General features: G+C 43.1%; 1 protein-coding gene across 21 annotated transcripts in view; it reads left to right on the top strand.

The window, feature by feature from the left end:
* macf1a (microtubule actin crosslinking factor 1a) overlaps positions 1-26,711 on the top strand; it is a 269,747-nt gene that overhangs the window by 121,752 nt on the left and 121,284 nt on the right. For 7 of the 21 annotated variants that reach the window (XM_049602945.1, XM_049602955.1, XM_049602949.1 and 4 more), the window contains 7 exons: positions 1,633-1,722; positions 2,391-2,492; positions 4,852-4,929; positions 6,048-6,140; positions 24,940-25,106; positions 25,340-25,452; positions 26,412-26,518. In XM_049602945.1, the coding sequence (XP_049458902.1) occupies positions 1,633-1,722; positions 2,391-2,492; positions 4,852-4,929; positions 6,048-6,140; positions 24,940-25,106; positions 25,340-25,452; positions 26,412-26,518 (750 nt within the window). Of the gene's footprint in view, positions 1-1,632; positions 1,723-2,390; positions 2,493-4,851; positions 4,930-6,047; positions 6,141-14,560; positions 16,172-24,939; positions 25,107-25,339; positions 25,453-26,411; positions 26,519-26,711 lie in introns of those variants that run through there. The other 14 variants (XM_049602953.1, XM_049602956.1, XM_049602954.1 and 11 more) reach the window with 4 other exon arrangements.

The raw sequence follows: 26,711 nt of genomic DNA, 5'->3' as shown, positions 1-26,711 counted from the left end.
GGTCTTCTTCGACAAACTGGTGACCTGGGAAGTAGTCTAGAATAAAGAAGAGCTAGAGACCTAGAAAGAGTCTCTTTTTGTTATGTCTTACTCAGTTGTTCTCTACTTTTATACACTGTTTTAAGATATTCTCTATTTTCATAAACTAAAACTACTATGCAGGATTTTCCTAAAACAATGGCTATAAAATGTATAGACTCAAACAGAAGCACTCCCTCTCAATCATCACTTACGACCCACTCTCACTGTGTGGCGGTGCATTTCTCTGCAGAGACTCTGGCCTCTGCCTGGACTTTCTTTCTGTGTTCCAGACTTTTGTTGGGCGTGTATTCCCACAGCACTCAGGGGAGGTGAGGTCTCAATAAGAAGGTAGCAGCAATGTGCCAGACCATAAGCAGCAAGCATCCAAGAGAAAAAACGCAAATACAGTGAGGTGAAACGTGACATGAGAGTGAATCTGGAGTTGGCAAACACTAAACTACACTCTCTCACCTTTTAACCAGGGTCTCCACTGCCACTGAAAACCGAGAATAGTCATGAAATTTCACCATCATATATTTCAGGCCTGAAAAAGTCAGGGAAATAGTAAAATCATTGAAAGTTGTGGAAAAGTCATGGAATGTTGTGAGTGATGAAATTGTTAACTGTTAATCTTCGGTGGATAACCTTCCATGTAATGTAACTTACAGTAAATTTATTTTCTGAAGCTGTTGATGTAACTGAGCTCAAATTTGCATCAGTGTGTGATAACTTTTTGTTTACTGTCACATATGTATCCATGTATGTCAGCTAGAGCCATCGAGTTTGAATCTGATGTGTTTGGAAAAACGCTGGACAAGTAGGGCAAGAAAGAAAAGCTTTTGTCATGGATCCTTGAAAAGTCATGGAAAAGTTTTGAAATTTTGTCCATTAAAATAAATAGGAACCCTGTTTGACTTTGTCCACTGACGTGTGCCACGCAGTGATAATTAATGCATTACACAGTCTGTGTAACAGGGTGGATTATTCATACTCAGAGAGCAGGCGAGGAACATGAAAGCAAAGTGTCATGAACAAAATAATAGTACGGATAGTCATATATCTATCATATCATGCCGGCAGCATAAACTGTTTTTCAGTAGCTCACAATAAATACAGTAAAGTAATGTGAAACAATCTACATTTAGTTTGAGTATTCTGTAATACTTTTCTCACAGCTCAGCTGATCCGTTATTCCTTTCCTGCTCAGCCTGAAGCAGTCACTGTCTGTCCGTCTGTCTGTCTCACTCAGTGTCCCACTTTCAAACAAAACAAGCACTGATGCTTATCAGGCTGCTGAGTCACCGTGTCAGCAGCGGTTGCCACCGGTGACAACCTACCCCCACCCGACTCATTGTGGAGGCGATGTCATGGCAACAGAGACAAGAGGCCGCAGCTGGTGCCCTGTCTCCGTTGGCCCTAGCAACCGCTGTCACCAGCCCTATCAGCTGCAGGGCAATCAGCTTGGCAGATGTCAACAGTGTTGAGTCAACAGAGAGATGATTGGAGTGTGGGATTAACTTTTTCTCTTTCTGCTTCTCTCCCTGTCCTTCCTCTGTCCTTTCCTCTCCTCATTCCTCCCTCCTTCATTTCCTTTGCTGCTTTTTTTGTTAGGTGAGGAAGCACATCACAGACCTGTATGAGGACCTGAGGGATGGACACAACCTGATTTCCTTGCTGGAGGTCCTCTCTGGAGTCACCCTGGTATGGATTTCATCTCCCTGCACAGACACATGATTTTGTTCCTCATTTATTATCATCACACTGTAATATTCTCCATCACACACTCCTTCCATGCTCCATCACACACCCCGTCATCCTCACTCCAGTGCATCACAGTCCTGAGAATGTTACAGACACTCTACAAAAGTAACGCTGGAGTCTGAGAGGCACTCAAAAATTTTCCAGCTTGAAAGTTCTCTCTCACTCCAGGCTGACACACCACTGATGCTCAAAGCTGAGCGTAATGCAGTGGTTTGAACTGCAGTGGCCTGACTTTGCTCAGCACGATGATGTAAGAGCCTTAGCCCTAATACTTGCAGACAAACAGGCCACCATGTGACGCAGACTGCTTCAGCAGCAGACAGGTAGACTAACACAAAGAGACTGCTGACTTTGGTGTGCAGAGGTACACACACAATCACAGGAAGGACACACAGCTCCCTCTTGGCCCTGTCACCTTCATAAGCAATCTGTGTGAGAGAATTAAACTTGCCTAGTGTTTAATTTTTTTTTAATTTGTAGTTACGGTACTTTTATCCCTGTTTCCACTTGGTCCCACCCTCTTCCATCCTCTCCTCTTTATCCACCAAATCTCACACTACATCTCCTCTTCCTCTCTTTCTATTTCCCCTCCCCTTCTGTTACCATAGCAACAGAAGAGCGGCCCTCCATTGAAAAGGGCATACGCCTCGCGGGCCCCCCCTCTCATCTTGCTCGGAGGGGAGGATGAGGAGGAGGAAGGAGCTCAGGGAGTATGTTCGAATCCAAACCCTCTCTCCTCCCCGTTTTCCACCACTCACTCTGTCACTTCTGACCTCTGACCCCTTCAGCTTCACCCCTCTGCCTCCAACAGGTGGAGCTGTGAGGCTGCATGAGAGTGCTGTGCCACTGATATCTGACCAGCATACCGGGCTGCACATGACACCATACAATGCTGTGTCACTGTATGACACTACATGTAGGCCGTCATTTCTGTTGGGTGACAGCATAACAACATATGTGTTGATGGTTTTGGGGTTTAAAGTATGTGTTCCTTTGCAAGCAGGCAGACAGACAGATAGACAAAGAGATATTAAGGTTCATCAGCCATCAAAAACGAGGCATTGTAACTGCTGATTTGTTTTCACCCAACAATGCTTTACAACTATTTTGCATGAATCACACACAATAAAATATTTATTTATCATCATACACTCAGTGACCACTTTATTAGGCACACCTGAAAAATGTAGTGTAATCCAATGTAATAATCCAAAATAATAATCCAATCCCAGCAGCTCGGCCATAAATTCTACTTCCACCCATCGATTTTCATCCACTTATCCAGGACCGGGGTCAGCAGGCTAAGCACGGTATTCCAAATGTCCCTCTCCCCAGAATCATTTTCCAGTTTCTCCTGGAGAGTCCCAAGGTTTTCTAAGGCCAGATAAGATGTATAATCCCTCCAGCATGTTCTGGGTCGCCTCCAAAGACTCCTACTAGTTCAGTGTACCCGGAAAACCTGTTATGGGAGGCACCCAGCAGAGATCCTGGTCAGATGAGCAAACCACCTTAACTGGCCCCTTTCGACATTTTATACCCCTACCGCTGTGTTGGAAACCACTTCCCCTCTGCCGCCTTCCCCTCATTAAAATGACTGAAGGTGGCGAGTTACTGTGCAGCGGTGTTAAAGCTCGAGGCAGTAACTCACTTCCAACCCAGAAGGAGCAATCCACCTTTTTTCTGGCAGAGAACCATGGCATCAGGTTCGGAAGGATTGACTCTCATCCCAGCTGCTTCACACTTGGCTGCGAACTGCCCCAGTGCATGCTGGAGGTCAGGGTGTGATGAAGCCAGCAGAACCACATCATCCACAAAGAGCTGGGATGCAAGACTGAGCTCCCCAAACCAGACAGTTGGACAATATTTATGTAACTGTATGTTTATTATTGTGGCTGCAGTTTGCACTAGTGTTGAACTGGACTGCGGCATATTTGTTTCTAATGTTTTGCTCACCCCATTTGCAACCATGAGGATAAAACACATCTCAATATAATGCAGTCCAGTACACAAACCATAACCTCAATAATAAACAGTCCACACGACAATGTCAACAAAAGCTGAACATGATAATCATCCTAAATGTAGAGTTAGTGGCAGATCTGTTGTGTTGGATTGGATTGCACTAAATTGTAAAGTGGCCAGAGAGTGTGGATTTGTAGCCTTGGATTTGATATTTTTGAGATGATGATGAGTATTTAACGTCTAAAACTAGTGTTGTTTTTCTTAATTGTGAGTGAATAATAGAAGATAGTAAAAGTTCAAGACTGAACATTCAAACATGAGGTATTAGCAAAATAGTAATGTGAATAGTCACACTTACAAAACAATTGCAATTAAAAAGTGTTTCCTTTGATCGGATGGAAAATGTTTGAGCTATATTGACTTGGTTTAGCTTACTGAAATGGGTTAACACTGAGAACACAGGTTACGCATACTGTGTGTCAGTTCACTGTAGACAAATTAAAGCCTTAGAACACACATACTGTATACCATCTTCTCCTCTCCTCTCCTCTCCTCTCCTCTCCTCTCCTCCTTGCTGTTGCTGAAGAGATTACTAATCCTGAGTGAACCTTCTTTTTACCAGCACAGTGTGAACCCACATCTGCATTCTGCACTCATGTACCTTTTGCAGCAAGCGTTTTATATTTGTGTGTGTGTGTGTGTGTGTGTGTGCGTGTTTACTTTCTTCTTTCTTTCTCTTCAACTATATCTTTGGTCTCTCCAACCTGATTGTCTGTTTATGAAAACCTGGTGTTGAACAAGGAAAAGAAGAAACATGGTTTGATTTGAAGTTTGTATTTTTCATTTGAAGCCAGCATGGTTTGGGTGTAGTTTGCTCCTGAGTTCTGGCATGTCTTCAACAGCTCCTGTTGAAGACAGCGCCCCCCAGAGGACCATTTCATGTCAATACAACTGCGCTGACTTTTGACTTCACTGCACATTGGATTGAATTCAGCTTCATTTGCACTCACTGCTGCCTCCTGCGTTTGTGTCACTAAAAATATACTGAGTTCAAATTAATTCATTGACTTTACTCATTATTTCGTTTCCTTTTCTTTTCCTTTCCAGCCTAGAGAAAAGGGGCGAATGAGATTTCATCGACTACAGAATGTCCAAATAGCTCTGGACTTCCTCAAACAGAGACAGGTATGAACACAAGCATGCAGACATAACATTTATCACATGGGTGATCAGATCTGTTGCTGTGAATTTGGACAAATATGGTGAACGCTTCTTTGTTTTTTGTCATTATTTACCTCTTCATGGTGTCCTAGGGATTATGAACAGCTAAGACAATGTCTTAATATGTGCATTAGTCTAGTATGGAGAGAGTGTACATGCTGTAGTCCGTATTGCTGTGTAAGGATTTCCAGGTATTAATAATTGCACACCACAGCTACTCTCATTTACTGGTGCTTGGGTGGGATAGTTTGTGCATAAGCTATTTGTAAGCTCCTCCAGACATGGTGTGAATAAATGACTTTTATGTAGTTCAGAGTTCCTGGTTCTCATTTATAGTGCTCTGCAGCAAATGCACCAACTTTGCAAAAAGGAGTGATTAGAAATCCTTTTCATCCTGGGACTGGGCTGTTTCAGTCTTTTGGTGCAGTGGAGAGAAAGAGAGAGAGAAAACGTTTAACTTCTGGGTATATAACTGTACCAAACAGTTTTTCTAGCTTCTTCATGCAGCAGCTATAGACTTAACTGCCTCCCTCTCATTCTGCATCTTTCATTGTTCCCCCTCTTGCTACCATGAATTAATCTCTTTCTCATTTACGCTGCATCTCTTTGTTTACTCTCAAACTGTAGCTCTTTCTCTCATTTACAACACCTCTTCCTCCATTACTTTAGTGTCCCCATCTTTCTTTAACTGCATCTCTCGCCTCTCTTGTGTCACTCCCTGGAGACGGCAGTGGTGGAGGACTGACCTTTTCCTTCCTCTGAATCCTCTCTGAGTTTCACTGCGGGTCTAATTATACAGCCCGTGTGGCGCGGCTTAGCCGGAGCCATTAGATTTAACAAGGTCTCTTTCAGATAATGGGCATGATAGTTAGAAAAGAGATCATTTCTCATCCTTAACAAGCAGAAATGAAGACGAGTAATGTGTTTCTCTCTCATTGGTCAATCCGGTGCAGTTGAAATCATGGCTAATTAAAAGAGGCTTCTCTTCGGGTAAAATATTTGCTTGTGTCTTAGCAGATCTTCTCATCTTGGGCATTTTGTCAGGAAATAAAACAAATAATCTTCTGTCTTTCCGTTTTCAGGTCAAACTTGTGAACATCAGGAACGATGACATCACCGATGGGAACCCCAAGCTGACGTTAGGTCTCATCTGGACCATCATCCTTCACTTCCAGGTCTGTGCCATTCACATGCTCTGCTGTACCTTCTGGCTCTGTGTTTCCTGTATTGGACTCAATTACTGGTTATTTCAGTCCAACCAGCATGAACATGACTTCTTGAATTCTTCATTTGAAAAGCTTAATGCGCAGCTAAAGGCTCTTATATCCAGATCTTAATGAAATAATACCTGCAAATTGATTATGTAATAACTGAGTTACAGCCCACATCATTACTGCTGTGATTCAATCTGGATTTTAACGAAAGCAAATTGCGCCAAATGTGGGCTTTATCTCTGGGTTGTTACTTGGCGTCTCTGTCCAGCTGTTGGGATTTGATTTATTATCACTGCCAGGATGAGCTTAGCTGTGTGTGTGTGTGTGTGTGTGTGTGTGTGTGTGTGTGTGTGTACTGGCAAACCAGTGTTAAGTTATGCAACAGAGGAGGCTGCTTTTTGCACCACTGAGTGGAAAAAAGAGTGTGTGTTCATATTTATGTTCCACTGTGGAATCTCTGAGCAAGGTGCGTTCAGAGTCTAAAGTGTTTCCTGCCAGTGTGATGGTTTACTTCACTGCCTTGGTCTCTGCAGTTAGAATGTACAGACTCTTTTTGAGAACAGAGAACACTGCAGTGCAGTCTAATAAGGAAACAGCATGGTGATTATTCGACATGTTAGTGTTAGTTTTTCACGCAGGTTAGTTTTTGTGAGTGTTTTCAAGAGTGTACAATGTGACTCTGTGCTCTGAGGCATTTGGGCATATCTGTGATTTGATCGTGTTGTTGTCCTGGCTCTGAGCAGGGCCCTGCAGGAAGCCGTCCTCTAAAACATCACACGAGGACACTGTTTGGCTTCAGTTTGGTAGTTGGACAGCTCAGGCTTGAAGGGAGCACAGGGGACAACATTTTCAGTCTGTAGGCTTTCATATAAACCCTGAGCCTGGATTTACACTCTGATCCTGTGCACCAGGCATACAGTGTTTTTACTGAAATTGTCACATTTAAAATATTCGTCGCCTGTGGGCTCGTTGTACCGCAATCAGTGTGCAGACTAAACCCCTGTAATCCAAGGTAGTATCACAGTAAAGACTTACTGTGAGAGGAGTGCACCATGACGCTGATGCTCTAACAACACCTATATTGTACTGTGCCATCCACATTTATCAGGGATTCAACTTCAGCTGTATACAGGCTGTGGATTTAAAGGGACAGTTCACCCCATCATCAATGTCAATTTATTTTTTAGGTGTGGAGTGTTGGAGATGAAATGTCTGCCTTTTCTCAAGTTAGCATTCCACATAAAAACAAATGTCTAAATCCTGCATTGTTCTCTTCAGGGCAGTGTGTTTAGTCTAGACAGTCAATCATTTGAACTGTTGTGTGCTCTTTCTGATTTCTGATGTGGAATAATTTCCTCCAAATGTTCCTGCGTGGCTGTAGCCTGCAGTCAGGGGTGTACTCTGCTGAAATCATTACAGCGGGACTCCCATTACCACTGGGTCCCAGTCATGCATGATGGCTGTGTTGCAGACAAAACAGAATAATGCAAAGACTTTTGAGGTCTAACAAAATATTCTCAGCATCTCAGTTTTATTTTTTAATTGTAGTTGCTGACACATTTTTGTCCTATTGATTTAAGAGAGATTTATGAACCAGGTGTAGTTGCTACGGCTGACCAGTAGACAGTGCTGCGATGTGACCCTTAGCAAGGTGACACTGCCAGCTGGTTGCCATGGAAACTGTAGTGCATGACACCCAGGCAACGGTTTTGGTGGGGCATGACTCAGCAGAATGTCGTGTTACAGAGAGAGAGGGATGGAGGGATGCAGGAGGAGGAGTAAAGCTCTAACCTAAAGATGACAGACGGGATGCAGGCTGAAACAGGCTGCAGGAGTTCAGGAGGAAAGAAATGAACAGGGGATGAAAAAATAAATAAACGGAAAGATGAAATTGGTCCCACAGAACAGCAAATAGTTTCAGAATTCCCAGAGTTCACTGGGTTCATTACATGACGACAGTCTTTAGATTAGAGCTGCAGTGAGAAACTCCAGTCACACAGAACTCTGTGTCCCTGCAGTTTGTTGTGGCTAGATGATTGTTACTGTAAACACATGGTGGTGGATCACGAACATGTGACACATACATTCTGTGTATTTAATGCCCTCCCTTCTGGGTCCAATTTCCTCTTGTCCACTGTGTAATTACACTGCAGAAATACTAGATAAATGGGATAATCTTATGTGAAGACTGGAACTTCATCTGGACTCCAGTTTTTCTCCAATAGAGACAAGGAAACATTCACCTCAAGCTCACACTGATGATCCCCTACTTGACAGTCACAAAAAAGACACTTTCCGTTACTTATACTGAAATCTTATTGCTCAAACTCTGTGAAGACACATGGTTTCAGTGCAGTACTTGGGCAATACTGTCACAAAATGCTGTGCCAGCTCACAGTAGTTTTAATGTTAAACCTGCAGCCACTGCTGAGTCAACATGACGCAAATATTCACCATTACACAAGATATGTGACCCAAACTAGAAGAGAAATGATGATGAATTCATCCCTGGAAACAAGCCTCCAGGTGTTTGTCACCATGTCCTAAAGAGTGACTCGGCACATCATAGATAGGACATCTCTCAGTGAGCTATCGTTATTGTTAGTCATTATTTCACCGGCACATCAGGTTACAGATGAGCTGTTATTTCTGTCTTACCTCACTGTGTCAGCTGCCTCAGACAACCTGCCTCCTCAGCAATCCTGCCTAAACCAGGCAGCTTTAACTCAGACATTTTTAGTAACATCTTCTCCATGTATCTGCTGCAACTATGTGTCCATCATCAGCTCAGCATTTAAAGAAAATAAAATGAGAACATCAGTATTTTCTGCAAGACAGCTACAAAGCTTTCACTGGCATATTTTCTAAGGTTCACAGTTCACAGTATGGATTGATATCACTCATATTTTTACATTTTCATCATCACTAGGAATCAAAACTTTATACTTGGTAGAGTGAATGTCAGAACAGCCATTAGACAGCTTTAAACAACTGGCTATAATAGAAATTCATTCCTCTTTAATTTTCTAATATTTGTCCCACAAATTCCCCATATATTACTTGGCTGTAGTTGCTCAATCAAACCACTAGATGACACCAGTTAGCCCAGTATTACAGATGACTTCGCTTGCTGTTAGTCCACAGCCAAACCTTGGGCCCTCCTCATATTGCATTGTGTCTGCTCATGATTGGCTAAGCTAGCTGTACGTCACTGCTTATTTATAGGAACTTAATTTCTGAGCTGTTGAAGAAATCCATCAGTGTTTCTCTGACTTGCTTCGAGCCAGAATCAGCAGGTGGGGTCACTTTATTAGTGTTCATTGCTGGTAGTAATTTAGACCCATATTGCATCAGTTGATCGCCATCTGTAAAACTGACTCCACTGCAAATGCCCACCATCGAGATCACTGTCTGGAGCAGAAACAAAACCAGCACTAATAAAATAGACATGGCAGATGTTTATATTTAGGTCTTTTGAAAAAAATCTTCAGCACAGACCTTCTTTGTTTACCTAACATTTGTTCCATTGTAACAAGGTTAGTCATGAGGTTTCTTAGCAACACAGACCAAACTAAGTGACTTTTTGTCATTTATGGCAGCTAGTTTTATCATCTTAAGTAATATGAATAAGTTGAAGGCCTTGGAGTTCATTGTACTTCTACATATCTGTTCTGTGGGGGCAGCAGTACTTTGGCATGAGATCTTGTATTAAAAGCAGCAGCAGTGCAGCTCTGACGTGCTTGCAAAGGCAGATATATCTACATGCAACACCACAGTGAAGTGGGGTTTTCCTCTCAGTAATAATGTTTTTAGCAGTGTTCCATCCACATAAACAGATCAGGCGCCCTACTCGTCCATGCATGAGACTGTTTATGTGGAAGTGTATGAACTAGTAAGGTTTTAGCTAAAATGCATGTGTTAGAGAAGTACTGAGCATATGATTGGATAAATAAGACTTGGATTATACTGCATGAGTTGTGTGTCAATATGACAGTATGGAGCCTGAATTATGATGCTTAAATTCTCAAGATCAGTCACTGTGCCTCACATTATCAATTAAATAGCTGCTAGATATATGATCAAAAGAGCTTCGGAAGTCTAACACGCAGTGCTTGTGTCTCATGAAAAGCTGACACTGGGTTCAGACGAAGGCTGCGGTCTGATTACCACAGCTCATGATGCTATGTCACCACAGCGAAGGGCTGAAAGTCTCAGGGGCTTGATTAGTGCTTCTCTCCCATTGGTTCATGCCTTTTCCATGTGTGTGTTTGTGTGTGTTATTCTTTTATACTTTTGGTTAATGAGACGAGATGGATCACCATTGCTTTCCCCACTCGAGATCGCCGCCTGGTAGTAGCCTCTATCTATATCTGTCACGCTGCAAACACTCGCCGTACATTAGGCACTTACTGTACAGTATGTGCAAATTACTATGAGTTCATCTGCAGTGTTCGTGACAAATCCTTTTCTTGTGCAGCGTTACTGCCATGCTGCACCATATAGAATCACATGTACTGTATGAGCCGTTATTCAACATGTGTGGTGTGATAATGGGTGGACACCTATAGAGGCTTTAAGAAAGTACATGACAACGTGCCTTTTAATGTGTTCAGTGGTATAGGAAGGAAGTTAAAAATCAGAATGCTACATCACTATTTTGGGTTGGCAATTCGGATCAAATTGTCTACCCTAGGATATGTATTTAATACTGCAATATCTATTAGGGTTGCTAATGTTAACATTATCTGTTAATCTTTTAATAATAGTTTCGATTAATTGTTTAGTCCATAAAATGGGTTGCTGGAACTGGAACATGTTTGGCACTTTTGCTTGACATGCGTGAATTAAACAGTTAATCTATCCATTAATCATTTTTAGCACAACACTAACGGTTTATAGATCATAAAAGTCAGATTGAAAAGGGCTATTTGGGGCTAATCCAGTAGATTAAATGTCTGTAAAATCCAGGTACCTCATCACAGTGATTTCAAATTCCATGTTCACGTTTAGGGCTGACCCAAATGCTTCGAAGCTTTGATCGTTGCCGTGGCAATCGATGCCCACATCAGTATTCGAATGGCTCAAATCTACAATGAGCTTAGCAAATCACTTGAAAACTGTGACAGTTTAGCTGTCTTACAAAATTTCTTTTTTGTTTAGCAGTGTTGGCCGAGGTTGTATGCTAACCATGTGACTAATTGTCAAAATATTTTAGGTGCATCGACTGAAAACTCGTGTTTTCATGTTAGACTTATTCGTCTTTTGTTACCTTTGATTGATGGTGCATATTTCTCACTGGAGCTTCGATGCCCCAAATCGAAAATTTGGGACAGCCCTCAAAGCCTGCAATGACCGAATACAACCAGTGATGTTAAAGGCTTAGCTACCTTGTATACATGGTATAGAAGGCTCTCTCATTTCTGTTGACTCATAGTATATATCCAAGTCCAACTGCTTTGGTGTGTGTGTGTGTGTTATACACACAAGCGCATGCCCTCAATATACCCCCGCCTCAGCTCGTGATCCTCACAGCCATCCATCCCCTCCTGTTTTTCTTCTTTTCAACTTTCTGTTAATTCCCTCAGATCTCTTCCCTCACTCTCTCTTTCTCCCTTCGCCGGTCCTCTTCAGCCCTGAGCCATTCATAACCTGTAGCTTGATGGACTGAAGGGAATACATGGAAAAGGAGTGAGAGAGAAAAAGATTGAAGGGCTAACCCGCTTCTCATGTATGTTGCACAGACTAGACAGTCTTTAGATTTGATTTCTCTCCTGCACACTGTCATTCAGGGAAGCTTTTGGGTCAAGTGTGTGTGCATGTGTGTGTTTGTGGCACAAAAAGCTGCTCACTAACAGCCAAGAGAGAGAGCGAGAGAGAGAGAGAGAGAGAGAGAGAGAGGCAGGAGTAATGAGGGAGCGGATAGGAGGAGGAGAGCCAAGGAGGGAGGGGTGGACTGTGAGAGTGAGAGAATCGAGCAGAAGAGAGTGTGAAGCTGCAGCAGCCGGGAGATAAAAGCTTTCCTCTCCCTCTGCTGGCGTCTGCGAGCAAGGGATAAAGCAGAGGAGCGAAGGCAGCCGAGGGAGAGACAAATCCAGGCTGCCTGCTGTCACTGGAGCTCCTGGCTTCCCTATATCAGCAGGCCTCAAACCACAAAACGCACAGCAGGACAAGACACACTCATGGACACGTATGCAAACGGCTCACACAGCTGACCAGGGGGACCGCCCAACCTCGCGGGCACAAACACACACTCTCACTCTCTCCAGGACTGCCACACACTTGCAGTTTCTCTGGCCTCCACCGTATCAATCGGATCAATCCAGCCATGCTTGTCTGACGGAGCCACGGTTTCCTTCTAGCCGGAGACGCCCTGTGATACTGTTTTTGCTGCCTGCATGTCTTTGTATTTTAAGGGGGAAACAGGGAGAAACAGAGTGCAGAACCTCTTGTCTTAACCTCTGCTGCTGTGCTGCATGGAGTTCAGGACTGCCCTTCACTGGACACTTAATCCCTTTGGCTCTGTTCCAGATACACATCTGTACCTGAAGTAGGTCTGCTGCTTGAACTCAATCTTGACAGGACCTTAGCTAAGCAGAGGGAGGACCAGTCTCTCCGTCCTCTTCTGCATCAGAGTGCAGCTCCAGCTTCCACCCCAGATGCTTCCTCCTAATCAGATTAAGTGGATGTGAAGAGTTAACAAGAGACGAAAAGGCAACAGGGAGGAGGAAAGGTTAGGGGAGCAAGAGCCTTTTTTATTTTTTTTTTATTTTTAACCAGCCTGACGTTTTTTTGTCTCGGTGTAGGACTTGTTCTAAATACCCCCCCACCTCCTGCAAACTGTGGATTTTGTAAGGCTGTTGCATCGTCGCACTGCACCACCTGATGAAGAGGGTGCCTGCTTGAGTAACTGGCAGACTGACAGCAGGACACAGGAGGTTTATGATTGGACAGTACTGGGAAACAGTTCCCAGCCAACTCTGGTCCTCAGGGAGTCTAACATTGAGGTGGGGGGAATCTTTAGACTTGTATCCAGGGGAGAGGCATGTGATGCTTAAGCTGTCTGGGGAGCTTAAGGTGGAGTCTGTCTGCGTTTGGCTGCCTCCGGATTTAGATCGGCACCCTACTACGGCACACAGCTGCATTTTTGGGAGGTTTTCTGGACTACAATGGGTTGATTCTACAGGTATCGGGCTGCCCGTGATGTAAAGGCTCTCCTGTCAAGCTTGTCAATGGGAGAAATTACCGTCAGCGATTTTGGATTCCAACACATTGACAACAACAGTCCCTTAAGAGGAGAGACACACACAAGCTGGAAGGATCGACACATCACTCAAGACACCAGCTCAATGAGCAGGTTAAATCGTGGGAGGGATGACAAGTAGAAGCATCAGGGCGGGAAGCTGATGCTCTGATTGAGTATTTAACAAGCTGTCAGAGTATTGGCTGAATCTCCCAGCAAGCTGCGGCAGCATTGGCTGACTGCACACTATCTCTCACCCACAACCAATCTGGGCGCCGTGCTGCCTCGGCAGAATGAGACACCAAGCTTGCTGTCACTACGAGGGATATCGACAGCTTCACCATTAATACTACTTCCACTACGAGCACCGTGACGGATAGGATTCCTGCAGATCCCTGTTGTGTGGCTGCCTTGCAATACGGATCTTCTCCCTCTCCTCTTGCACTGCAATAACATTACCACAGTAGCGAGAGAGGCATCATTAATTCATGAGCTCGCTAGATCTGAGTGGAGATAGAGCTCTTGGATTACTCTGGCACCTGCAACCGACAACAAATCTTAACATCACTTTGTTTGTGGTTTATCGAGGATGAAATAAGGAATCTGAATGGACTCGGAGCAGACGAAGGTGTTGTTTTTTCTCACTTCACCGTGTAGCACTCACCTCATGTATTTGAGGGATTATGACATTGAATTAAGAAGTGAGATACGACTGCTGCTGATTCCAAATCTCTGCTGTGCATACACACTCAGACTTTCACACTTTGTTCTCATGTCACACTCAGACACATGCAGCTTGTGTGAAGCAGCTGGAGCTTCACTAATGGTCTGAATAGCACCGGACTGCACTACAGTTGCCTCTCTCCCACACTCATCATCCTGCCTGACACATTGCCTTATACCAGGTAACAGCTCACCTGCCAGAAAGCCCGGTGAAAAGTCGGACCCTAACTGAATTTATTTTCCATCCCACGTGTGGCGCCACTGACATAACTGTGTCCTTGTGTCCTTGACAGCGACCACACGTCTTCTGGGATAAACAGACCAAATAAAGCAGCCAGCTGCCTGCACATACACATTCACTGTTACACAGCAGGGAGAGCAGGGCACCCCCTGAATCCAAGTCAGGTGAGGTGAAGGAAAGAGGAAGGACAGGTGGGAGCTGGTACATGTCGGCCTGCAGCTGCCTGCCTCGTGACTGAACCAAAAGACTGGCTTTCCCTTTCTCTCCTTCGATGACAGCTCATGCATCCCTCTTCCTATTCACCAGATTGTATTAAGGATGGCGCCATGGAAAATGGAGCTAAACGTGCTGTTCCTAACTTCACATTACTCACAGGTGTCAGATTAATGAGGGAGCTGTCAATCACTCGCCAGCCTATCTGAACATTTCCTCTCTACTGTCTCTTTTTTTGGAAGGGTGTCATTTTGCATCCCAACACCTGGAATACATGTTCAACCCTAAATGAACATTAATTTTCCCTCTCTGATGGATTAACTGCTTGTATTTGCTGTGGTTTCTTTTATTTATACACTGTTATCTGTCAAAGACATGGGAAACTCCATGGGTTGCGTTAGGCCGCCTCGGGAGGGGGAACTTCCTGGAGCCCCCCCACTTTCACCAAAGAAGCGTCTACGTTTCAGACGTAAGCACAAGGGCAGGAAGAACAGGAAAGGAGAGTTGGATCAGGAGGACTTTGAGCGACGAAGAAGCAATGAGCCAGAGGAAAGAGAGGAAGAGGATGAAGATGATGAGGAAAAAGTCGCTATTGTAGAAACAGCAGATTTTAGCAACAGAGCCACGTCTTGTATAACAGTGCCTGATACCCAGTTAACTCATTCCAAAACTATTCTGCACAGCAATACGCTTTCCCCTGGCTCTGTGAGTGCTGCTGTAGGGGCCCGTTTAGGCAACAGAATACTTGAAGTATCCCCAAAGCCCAGCCCAGCCTGGAGAGGCGTTTTCTGCCTTCCAGGGGAGGAAGACACTGTTAGCGGCATCATAGATGTCTCCAGTATCCCAAGCCAAACCACAACCACTACCCCAGTAAACACAGTCCCAGCCCTGGGCAGCACCACTCCTGGTGGTGGGAGGGTCTGTCGGGTTAAGGAGAAAGTTCAAGGGGTCCTTGAGAAGCCTTGGGTCCTCCGACAGAAAAAGGAGAGAAAAGACAAGGGGAGGGTAGAAAGAGAGGACAAGGGGGATGGTGGGGTTAAAGAAGGACCAGAGGGGACAGTAGGAGTGATACGGACACCTTCTGGGAGGGAGCACAAAGGTGTTGTCCATATCCGAGAGGTGGATGGTAAGCTCTGCGTGGTGAGGACAGTGTACCCCAGTGATTTTGGCTCTCCAGTGTGGAGGGGTGAAAGCATCAGTGATGTGGAGGTGCGCAAAGAGCCCCTGGCCCCTTCTCCAGTCACGGGAAATATTCTCAAAGTCCAACTGTCTGAGGAGGACAAAAGTAGAATCAAAATGTCTGCAGGGCATTTCCCCATGTCCTCTAACCAAATGCAGATTCACGAGACTATGGCTGCGAAGGGATTTAGCTTGAACACCCCAGTTCGTGCACAGGAGCAGTGCTCTCTGTTGGAGTCGGGCTACGCCAGTGACCTGCCACTGACCTCTCCAGAAACAGCAGGCACCACTCCCAGTCAGACCGACTGGGGAGGGCTGACCAGTAGCTCATCAGAGAGACTGGACTCAATGATGGAGAGTCCTCTGCAACAGATGACTGTAAAATTCCTGCCACAGGTTTGCTTCTGTCTACCTTTGTCCTGTCATTCACACATCAAATCCATTAGCCAGTTCTCTTAGATGTTTATCTCTGTCTTGAAGAGTGCTATGACAATTAGTTGATTAATCCAAAGGTTCCCAACAACTGGGCCAGTTACTGATATCAAGCCTCCGAACATTTGCTACCCAGCTGCGAGGAAACAATATGATTCAGGAAAAACATTGGAAAACTAGCCTGGGGAACCAGACGAATCTGTAAGCTCATGTTTCATTTGCTCTGACAGATGCGTCTGGTCCCCGTCTTGTTCAAACATATTGCCACTCGACCAGATTCTGGTCTGGCCAATCACAACGTTTGATTGCACGATTGATGGAGGAGCGTCACCGGTCACTGCTCCGTCCAGCGCAACACACTAGGCTCACGAAACTCAGATCAAACTGCCAAACTAGGCAGCGCGGATCAAATGCGAATCAAGATTCTGCTACTGCATTCCCTATTTCTCACCTCAGATATCTTCAGAAACACTTTATAGCGTAGAGGTCCCGATGCCAGGCTATTGAAAACCCCCTGGATAAACCAGTTAGGTAATCAGCAGAAAATTACACTCATGGTAATAACCATTTATTTGTCATTCATCAAGAAGATTTCAAAACATTTGTTGGTTCCAGCTTTTCAGATGGGAGACTTTGCTGCTTTATCATATCTTAGGACTGGTGGTTGGACAAAATAAGCACTCTAAGGATAATACTTTGTGTTTTTGGAAACTGTGATGGGCACTTTTTACAATTTTATGATTTTTTTTTTTTTTTTTTTGACTAAAATTACCTGACAGATTAATTGATGATGAATATAATGGTTAGCTGCTGCCTTACTCTTGACATCCAGGGTATTTCTCCTGTCTGGATTCTCCTGCTCCTAAACAAAGGTGGACAAATATATTTGAAAAGTCAACATTCAGACTCCAGATAGACCCAGATGTAGACACTGACCTGAAGTTTTTATGATGTTGTTCCCACGAGAATATGGTGATGACAATGGAACCTAATAGCTATTCATCTGCTTAACCATTTTGAGTAATTTTGCAGTAGATTTAACAATAGTGACATTAAACCCATCTGCATTTCATTGTGCAACCTGTAAAGGTGGAGGTCTCTGGACCCCACTTTTCAAACTAGTGGTCTATAGTGCTGCAGAGAGGCATTCACAACTCTTGATTTGGATGAGTGTAGCTTTTTTGAAGGGTGCCTTTGTTGTAATGTGTGCATTGTGTTTGTGGTCATGAAGGGTTATACGTGAGTGTGTGTGTGTGTTCTTATCAGCTCTTGAAAGGCACTATGCCTCCCTCCATTCTTTCCGTCTCTGTCCCCAGAGTCTAATCAACGCAGCACAGACTGTCTCTCCATCCCTTTCTCACAGTATCCTTCCCTCCCTCCCTTTCTTCTCCTTCACCTCCTTCCATTGCTTGTTATTTTCCTCACACCACACATACTCGCTCACTACTGACGTCTGTTAAAGTGTGAGAGACAGACAGGCTGGGTGTTTGTTTGTGTGAGAGAAGGGTCATTGCTTTAAATGACAGGTTTCCGTCTTGCTCCAAACTGAAACTTGTCATTTTCTAACCAATTCGACAGCACACAATATAACTGTGTGTTTGTCTGTGTCTGTGTAGCTCTGGTGGTTGTGGCTGGGAAAGGTTAAAGTTACTCTTGGGAAAGTAGAAGGGTGAGATAGGTTCATTTGAACATCATCATATCCTGTTGGTGATTCACATTGTAGTCTTTTCGCATTACATTTGACTGTTTATTTGACTGTAACCAGCATATTTTACACAGTTTGCCGCCTGCCAGTAGGGCTGGATATTAAAGGTTTTGGCACTTCTTTCAATGCCTTACTTTGAGAAATAAAAACATGGTTTGCTCTACCAAAACCTTTTTCTCAAAAAACTTAACAACCCAGACTTTTCAGATGTTAAATGGTCATAAGGAACAATCTAATAGAAGAATAAGTAAACGAGGTTCTGAATCTTACTCGACATTTAGCTTTTGGTGTTTGATATACAGTACTGCAGACATGTTAAGATACAAAATAGTACAGAAGTTACTAGCCCTATTTAAATCTGTAGCTGCAACAATTTTTTGATTTATCGAGTAGTTGTCAACTATTAAATTAATCGCAAACTAATTTGAGGGGATTCAAAATTTTGTGATTCCAGCTTCTTGAATGTGAATATTTTCTAGTTTCTTACTCCTCTATGACACTTAACTGAATGTCTTTGGGTTTTGGTCAAAACAAGACAATTGAGGATGTCATCTTGGGCTTTAGGAAACACTCATTGACATTTTTCACCATTTTCTGACATTATATAGATCACAATAACCAGTCGATTAATTGAGAAAGTAAGGGACAGATTAATGGACAAAATATATTTAGTTGCAACCCTCATCAATCTCAATCTCAATCTCAATCTCATTAAACCCTTTTGTATTTTTAAGAAGCAGCTATGTTGCAGAGCCTCACGACTCCTTCCTGTTGATATCAGGTGAAACTTAACGACAAAGTGCATGGGTTTATTAAGTATACATTTACTTATCTGTAGCATTTTTATTCCAGCCCAGTGCTTCTTTGTAGAGAACGTGTTCGTCTTTGGGTTGCAAAACACGTTTGACTTACTTGCAGTAATGATCAGAGAGAGAGAGAGTTTCTGTGCTAGCTTACAGCTTTTCACCTTGAAAATGAAAAGGCTGCTGCAGCCACTGCAGTGATACAGCGGATGACGGGTGCTTTTCACAGCGGCTGCAACAGTTTGTTCAGTTTTCCTCCACATTAAAAGGCAGCACGATATGGCTGTGCAGTACAGCAGCTGACGTCATGGCTGCCTCTGTTTAGTGCTACATGTCTTGTTTGATGCACGGCTGCTGAGTCATGAGAAACATACAGACACTGATACAGTAGATTCACAAAGGTTCCTGCTTAAGAGGGTTTTTCACCGGGCTGCAATAATCAATACTAGTGTCTTATGTGTCCCCGTGTCACGGGAGGGGTGTGTGGATGTGTCAGGATGCCTCTGTGTTTGGTTTAAAGTGCAGCTGTCCTTTTATGTGGGTGTGTGTGATGCCCGTCTCTGCATAAAAAGGGATTTGAAATGCGCATTCATCAGCGAGAGGGCTGGTTTGTCGAGCCTCAGGGGGATTCTTACCACTCAGATTTATCCATATACCCATCCCGCAGTGTCTGACACTGTCCATCCATCCATCCATCCATCCATCCATCCATCCATCCATCCTTCATCCAACCGTCCATTCTATTTGCTGAAAAACTTTTTGTTTAAGTGGCAGTAGAACAATTAAATCATCTTTTTTCTTCTTTTATCTTCTCTTCCTGTCCACCCTCCCTTCTACCGTCGTTGTTATCTCCTCCCTCCATCCCTTGCTCGCGCTCCCTCCTCTCCCCACAAACTTCAAAGAGGCCATGCTTCTAAAACAGGGCTGGTCCAGAGCCACAGGGGGGCTGATAGTGGATCATGGATTTTTGTGACAGTATGATGGCTGCACTGAAGGCTGCTGCCACCAGCTCAAACAAATGTCTGTGTGTTTCTGGGTGCAGCATGCTTGTATATTTATCTGCACTGTTTGTAACACTACACTTCTACGCTTACACATCACACGTTGATATATACAGTATATGTAGACTAACACCCAGCAGCAGAGATCAGGATTTTAAGCACGCACACACTGTGATATGTATACTGTATGAATGTGTGTGTTGTGAAGCACTGTAATGACAGCCTGTCTCTGAGAGGCCTGCAAACTCCAGCATATCATGTGACCAGTGTTGCGACCTGTTGTTGTGTGTGTAGCCTATACTTAGTCTAGTCTTAGTTTGCTAGAAATTAGTATCATGCTCTCACATACAGTATTGTTGCATTGTTTGTTTTGTCTGAATGGCTGCCCTCACTGAGTTTGATGCAAACATTCAGGTTAATGTTTACAGTGCCACGTGCTCGTTCATTCATTCATTGAGGCAAGAGGTCTAGTTGTGCCACAAATCTTACAGTCTCCACAGTTGACATCATCATGGATTTTCAGTGGAGACCGACCTGTAAAGCATCTGTTGTGTTGTGAGTCATTTCACTAATGATTTAAGTAAAAGTAAACAACCTCATGAGGTACAAGACTTGATTACATGTAGATAGTCTAGCGACTGGTCCAGGTTGTACTTCGCTTCTTGCCCATTGTCAGCTGGAACAGGCTCCAGCCCCCCTCACGATCCTGAATAGGATAAGAGGTAACAGACAATGGATGGAATTGATTAGGCGATTGAAAGAAAATTAATGTCAACTTTTTTGATTATTGATTAATTGTTTCAGTCATTTTTTATGCAAAAATGTCAAACATTTGCAGTTTTCAACCCCCTAAATGTGAGAATTTACTGCTTTTCTCTGTTTTTTTAATGAAATGAATGAGTCTTTGGGTTTTTGATCATTGGTTGGACAAAAGAAGCAATTTGAAGACTTCATCTGCAAAGATGCATAAAAGCCATTCTTAATTGATTGATGTTCCCTTGAATATCAACACTTCCTCTGGTAAATTGCGTTGTGCCACAATTTTTTGACGTTTCTAGACTAAACCATTAATCGATAATAAGAATAACTGTTAGCTACATCCATAATGTACAGTAAGTTACTAAGACAAGTTCGAGTTTCAGAGGAGTTTATGAAGTTAATCCAAGAGTTGGTATTTGGCTGTTTGCCAGGTAAATACCACGTAGGCTTATTTTGCAAAGCAGCTAATGTTAAGTTGACATGCCGAAATGACTACACTGATTGTTAGCTTCACAAAATGCATTAGCTGGTGTGTTAGTCGGATGTGTTTATAAAAGACAGTGGTAGTGAGCTGATCAAGCATTGTAGTTTTCTGGCTCAGGTGTTCCCAAACTCTTCCATGCCAAGGCCCCCAAATAGCATTAGCTTATGGTCAGGGGCTCTCCTTTTGCAAGATGTCTCTAACTCATTGACAATACTATTAGCTAGCAAGCAAGATTGCTAGCTAAAGTCAAGAGCAAAGATGGCACAATGCAATCCAGTTTAGTGGCCTAGTGGTAGAGTGTCCGCCCTGAGACAGGGAGGTCATGGGTTCGATCCCCAGCCAGGTCATACCAAAGACTATAAAAATGGGACCCATTGCCTCACTGCTTGGCACTCAGCATCAGGGGTTGGAATTATGGGGTTAGATCACCACATGATTCCCGAGTGCAGCACCGCTGCTGCTCACCGCTCCCTCAGGGGATGGGTCAAATGCGGAGAACAAATTTCACACACTCAGGTGTGTGACAATCAGTGGAACTTTACCTTTAACTTCACTTTACAAAGCTTTCAAACCATATCTCATATAGCCATAGCTTCTGAAAGAAAGCTAGTTAACCTTGAACTTAGAATATTTTTCCACAGTTCTCTTGCTGTCAGAGGCTCCAAAACAGCTGCTTGTGCACATGTGCTTATCACCTTTCAAACCTTTTATATATATGTATATATACATGTTAGGAATAGACAAATGGCAGACATGCACAGCAGTAAGTGGTGGATGAGATACTGTGGCAGCGGGAGTGTGGGCTCTTTGTGCAGATATGCAGCCCTCACACAGAGTGCTGTATCAATATTCAGATGGAGGATTTGATGCTCTGTAGTTCTCTGCAAAAGAGCTTGTCGATGCATACAGAGAGACAGAGCTCTGCAGGAAAAGACAGAGTAGAATCCATGCTTTGTCTATTCCCATAATCTCCATTATACAGCCTATGTTGTATGTATCCACTGGCTGGAAGATGGTGTGTGATGTTTAGAGGAGGGTCTGTGTCTGGGGTTGGTCTGTTAGCATCTTGAGAGTGTGACAGCGTACTGGCAGCTGTAACTGCAAAATGTATCTGGTTTTCTGTGTTTTCATTAACATTTTAAAGTGTCCTCTTTACTGCATAGAGCTTTTTAAACTGTGTTTCTGTATGTATGCAATTATGTCTTCTTTGGATAAACCTTATGTGAGTTTTGAGTCACCCCTCCCCTCCGCTGCTGGCCTTGCTACTCTTTTTCATCTCTTTTTCCTTCTCTCCTTCCCCCCTCCCGCTCCATGTCTTTTTTGGCTGTTGCTGCAGTCTCCTGGCACACACTGGACTTTCATACTGCTCTATATTAGCAGCAGGGAGAGAGACGGAGAGACAGTGAGAGAGGGAGGAGTGTGGGACAGTCAGTCAGGGAAGAAAGGATGACAGAAGAATACTGATGCGAATAACTGCAGCCAAGCACCGATGGTTACTGCATATACATCACTCAGCCTTTGTCACTGTGGACAGTTGGCCCTAAAGAGAGCTAATTGAGAGGAAGAAGGACGCAGGGGGGAAAAATAACCAAAGCGGTCGTGCAGTTCAGTGGGCAGAACACGTGCATACAGTAGCTTTCAGTCTCCATGGAAGCCTGGTTTCTCTTCAGGCCTTCAGCAAACTTTATGTCCTTAAGATACTTTTAGGAGCTTTGTGTACCAAAAGTCATCTTCTTTATTTATGTTTATTTTCGTTCTAGGTCAAAGAGTGCAGTACTTGTTTGCACCATCATGTAGTGTGAGCCAGAAAGTTAACAATGATTAAAAGTGACTATTAAAAGATGTTTAAGGGTAATTTCTTGAGATTGACAGCTTACCTAACATATTGTAAAAGCCCAAAGGTTTATGAAGCATTACCTGAAAATTAGAAACAACAGGGGAATCTTACTTCCTGGCTCGGGTTGTATCTAGTTTTTAATACCTTCCTGACATTTCAGCAGGGTCTACGGTATATGACGGTATTTGTTTAAAAAACAAACGTTAAAGCTGATAGATGTTATTGTAGCATGTATTACAATGTGTAGCCTACAATGAAAGGTTGGCAACATGTTCCAACTGGCCACTGTCAGTGTAACAACCAGCGATTGTCAGTGTATTCACACAGGTGTGTGTGCAGCTCCCCCTGTAGTTTCAGTTGGAAGATGTGTTTGAGCGGCACGTTCACCAATTGCACAAGTAGGGTTACAGCAGTATACTGGGTTCAAGGTATACAGTGGTATAAAAAATGTATGGTTATTGTACTGTGTAAATTTGATTATTTATGGTATTTAAAAAAAAAAGCCACTGGACGGAGAATCTTTCTTTTATTTTAGTCTTTTTCAAAAGGGAGAATTTTTACACGTACTTCCATTTAAAACATTAAAAAAAGTTTGAAATTTTTAAGTTTAAATTATAGCAATAAAACGTTTATTCAACCCCCCCAAAATTCTGTAATACCACGATATTTTCTGAGACAGTTACAGTACCGTGAAATTCTCATACTGTTGCAACCCTATCCACAAGCTCTCATAGTTTTTTTAGTGAATAAATAAACAGCATACCTTCACAAGTTGCCAAGAAATGGAAACCTTGAAAATGAAATATTTTCACACGTTTCCCATTAAAAGGAAAAATACAACCGTCCAAATTAAAGTTTATCTCTTTCACTGAACTAAGACAACTAACATTAGCTTAATAGCTTGTTAACTCATCGGAAAATACACTTAATTTAAACTGGACAGAAACAAAATTCACTGTTCCGACAATCACCAACTCTGGTTTGGTCCAAACCACAGAGTTAGATGTGAAAATATGCTGTCCATTCCTGTGGTCTCTCTTCAGTTGCTGGCTGTGTTTAGTCATGTAACATTATCCCCACCACTCGCAGTCGCCATCTTTCTCAACCCAGCTGCCTGTTCCGCCAATAGAGACTGACCTCTGGTGGTGCGTGCTGCACACTACAATACATCACATTAATACAGCATCTCTGTATCAGTTCAATAGAAAGAGGAGCGGCTGTATTTTTGACAGCATTGAAAATAATACCTTATTTCTAAATACCCCGGTATACTGCCCAAGCCTACCCACTCCTAAGAGCTGATTGATAATGCAGAAATAAAACTGTCCCTGGCTGAGAAAATAACACATTCAGCACATGGCTCCTGTATATCTGATCCTGTCTCTGGTACTCAGAACAACATCAATGAAAAAACAAAAGGGAGATACGACTTGAATGTAGAAGAGGCAGAGGATGAGAAGGCTGAGCAGATTGGTCAGCATCTGAGGCAGAACAGATGAAAGAACATGAAAAACTGAAGAGACAGATCGAGGTTTGGGAGGGGGAGGAGGGGGAGGTGCGAGACAGAAGGAGATGAGGCGAAGTGGGTGTGTGTGTGTGTGTGTGTGTGTGTACATGACTTAATGAGCAGGCTAGACTGTAGATGATGGAGTAAGGAAACTGCTCCATTAATATAGAAATACATAAAAGTCGTTCAGGTACACATTCTTCTGACACACGAGCATTATTGATTATCAGAATGATAAATGAGGAGTTTAAAGGGAGACAGGTTTAATCAAACAACCTCTCCAGTGAGTTTGTGTGTCTTAAAGCCAAAGCAAGTAATAGTTTCTGCTGAGTCATTGTGGCTCTGTGTTTGCTGTATATTGTTATAGTGACTGGTGTAGAGATGCCTGAAGATAGAGCATAGTAAATGCAGCAAGATCCTGAAAGCAGAGTCTGAATTCCTTTGATTTACTATGTGAATGTACCATGATTGATTCTTTAAAGTAGAGTCAGGATTGTGGACTTGTGAATCAGCTTGTTGCAGTACATTTGCAAAGACAACTCTTCTTTTTATTTATGTTTATTTCTGTATACAGGAACTGGTGAATCCCAATAGTAACCCCCCTACCCTCTGTCTCTCCCTCTGTGTTCCCTCCAGATTTCAGAGATTTATGTGAGTGGTGAGTCAGGCGACCTCACAGCCAAAGAGAAGTTGTTATTATGGAGCCAGCAGGCGACAGAAGGCTACCCCGGCCTCCGCTGTGTCAACTTCACCTCATCCTGGAGCGACGGACGCATGTTCAACGCTCTGCTGCACAGATACAGGTGAGAGGATAACAGCAAGATAGTGTCACCTTGTTTTTTAGTGGTTATAAAGTCTGGGTTTTCTTTCACCGGAGTTAAACTGGTTGAGATGGAGAGAATGTTGAAGTGCACATACACTAAACTGAAGCAGAAAAACACAGGCCTAATTATCTTTAAGATACTCAAACAAAAATATTGATAGACAGACACACACATAAAGTACAATAACACACCCCCTTGTGTATGTTTTCCAGGCCAGACCTGATCAACATGGAGGTGGTGTCGCGGCAGAGTAACCGCGAAAACCTCGAGCAGGCCTTCGAGATCGCCGAGTCGCTAGGGGTGACCAGACTGCTGGACGCTGAGGGTGAGACTGTTATTCTGAATGGATAAACTGACCAGCTGACTCTGTGCCTGTTCAGGGGAGAACAGAGGCTGAGAGTTTATTTGTAACAACTCCACATTTTGGTTACTGAGCTTTTTCTGCTGAGCTTTTCAATCCAAAATGTTTAAACAGCACAAAAAAAATCAACAACTCAGGTGGACTTTTTGTTTCCAGCTTTTATTGTGGAAACATGCCAGCAAGCTCTAATGACTGACTGATGAATGCTAATATGTTTTCCTGGCTCGAGCCTCGATACGTCTTTGCGTTTTTATTTTGTATCTCTTCACACAAGTGCCTTAAAATCAGTTGCCCTGAGATATCAATGTCCTCTGAGCAGAGACATTTTGTTATATCTGTGCCCAGTTTTTAGGGCGTGAGTATCGGCTACTGTGAACGTTTGAATGATATTATCTAATGTTACCTGTCATGCAAGTGTTAAGCATTGCTGTGCTATTTTTGCAGGCAGTCATTCTCTTCTACCCCTTTTCCACCAACATGGAACAGGTTCTGTTCTGGTTCTCGTGCCCTTATTTTGAACTGTTCTGAGCTTTTCAACCAAAAATGAATTGGTTTCTAGCTGGAACCAAAAAATAACAGGTTTTCCTCGACCTGAAATGTGAAGCTTGATGACATCAGTGGTTATGTCATGTTGTACATATTGGAGAAAGAGGATGGAGTCTTGCATGTCATGTGGAACTGTTGCTCCCTTAATTTATGTTGTTAAGAAGCGTTTGTTTTACTAGTTTTAATATCTTCATATTTTATGGTTACACTTATTCTCTAGCTGATAGAGTTTGATATTGTATCCACTAAATCAAGTTTGATTCAGATCAAAAGAGGATTTGGAAACTGTAAAATTCCAACTTCATTATTTCTTCTAACTGATAATGTGGTAAACACTATTTTTTTCATCTTTCTTTGATATTTCTCCTCCTCTTCAGACGTTGATGTTCCATCTCCAGATGAGAAGTCGGTCATCACCTATGTCTCCTCCATCTATGATGCCTTCCCCAAAATTCCTGAGGGAGGAGAGGGCATTGCCGCACAGGTACGTCACAATCTGCTCCACCCATATACACCACTTTTACTGTGCAGCTGTTTTTAAGTTTGAACTCATTATTTCTTCTGCAGTTTAATGAAGATGGTTCACACTGCTGAGTTTGTTTTGCTAATTTGTTCAGTTTCAGGGTAATTCTTGTACTGTACTCTATGTATTGCACTTCAAAGCATGTTACACTTCT

This window comes from Epinephelus fuscoguttatus, linkage group LG17 (genome assembly GCF_011397635.1).
Source record: "Epinephelus fuscoguttatus linkage group LG17, E.fuscoguttatus.final_Chr_v1".
Lineage (NCBI taxonomy): Eukaryota > Metazoa > Chordata > Actinopteri > Perciformes > Serranidae > Epinephelus > Epinephelus fuscoguttatus.
Note: the sequence above shows the minus strand (reverse complement) of the source record. Positions and strands in the feature narration are given on the sequence as shown.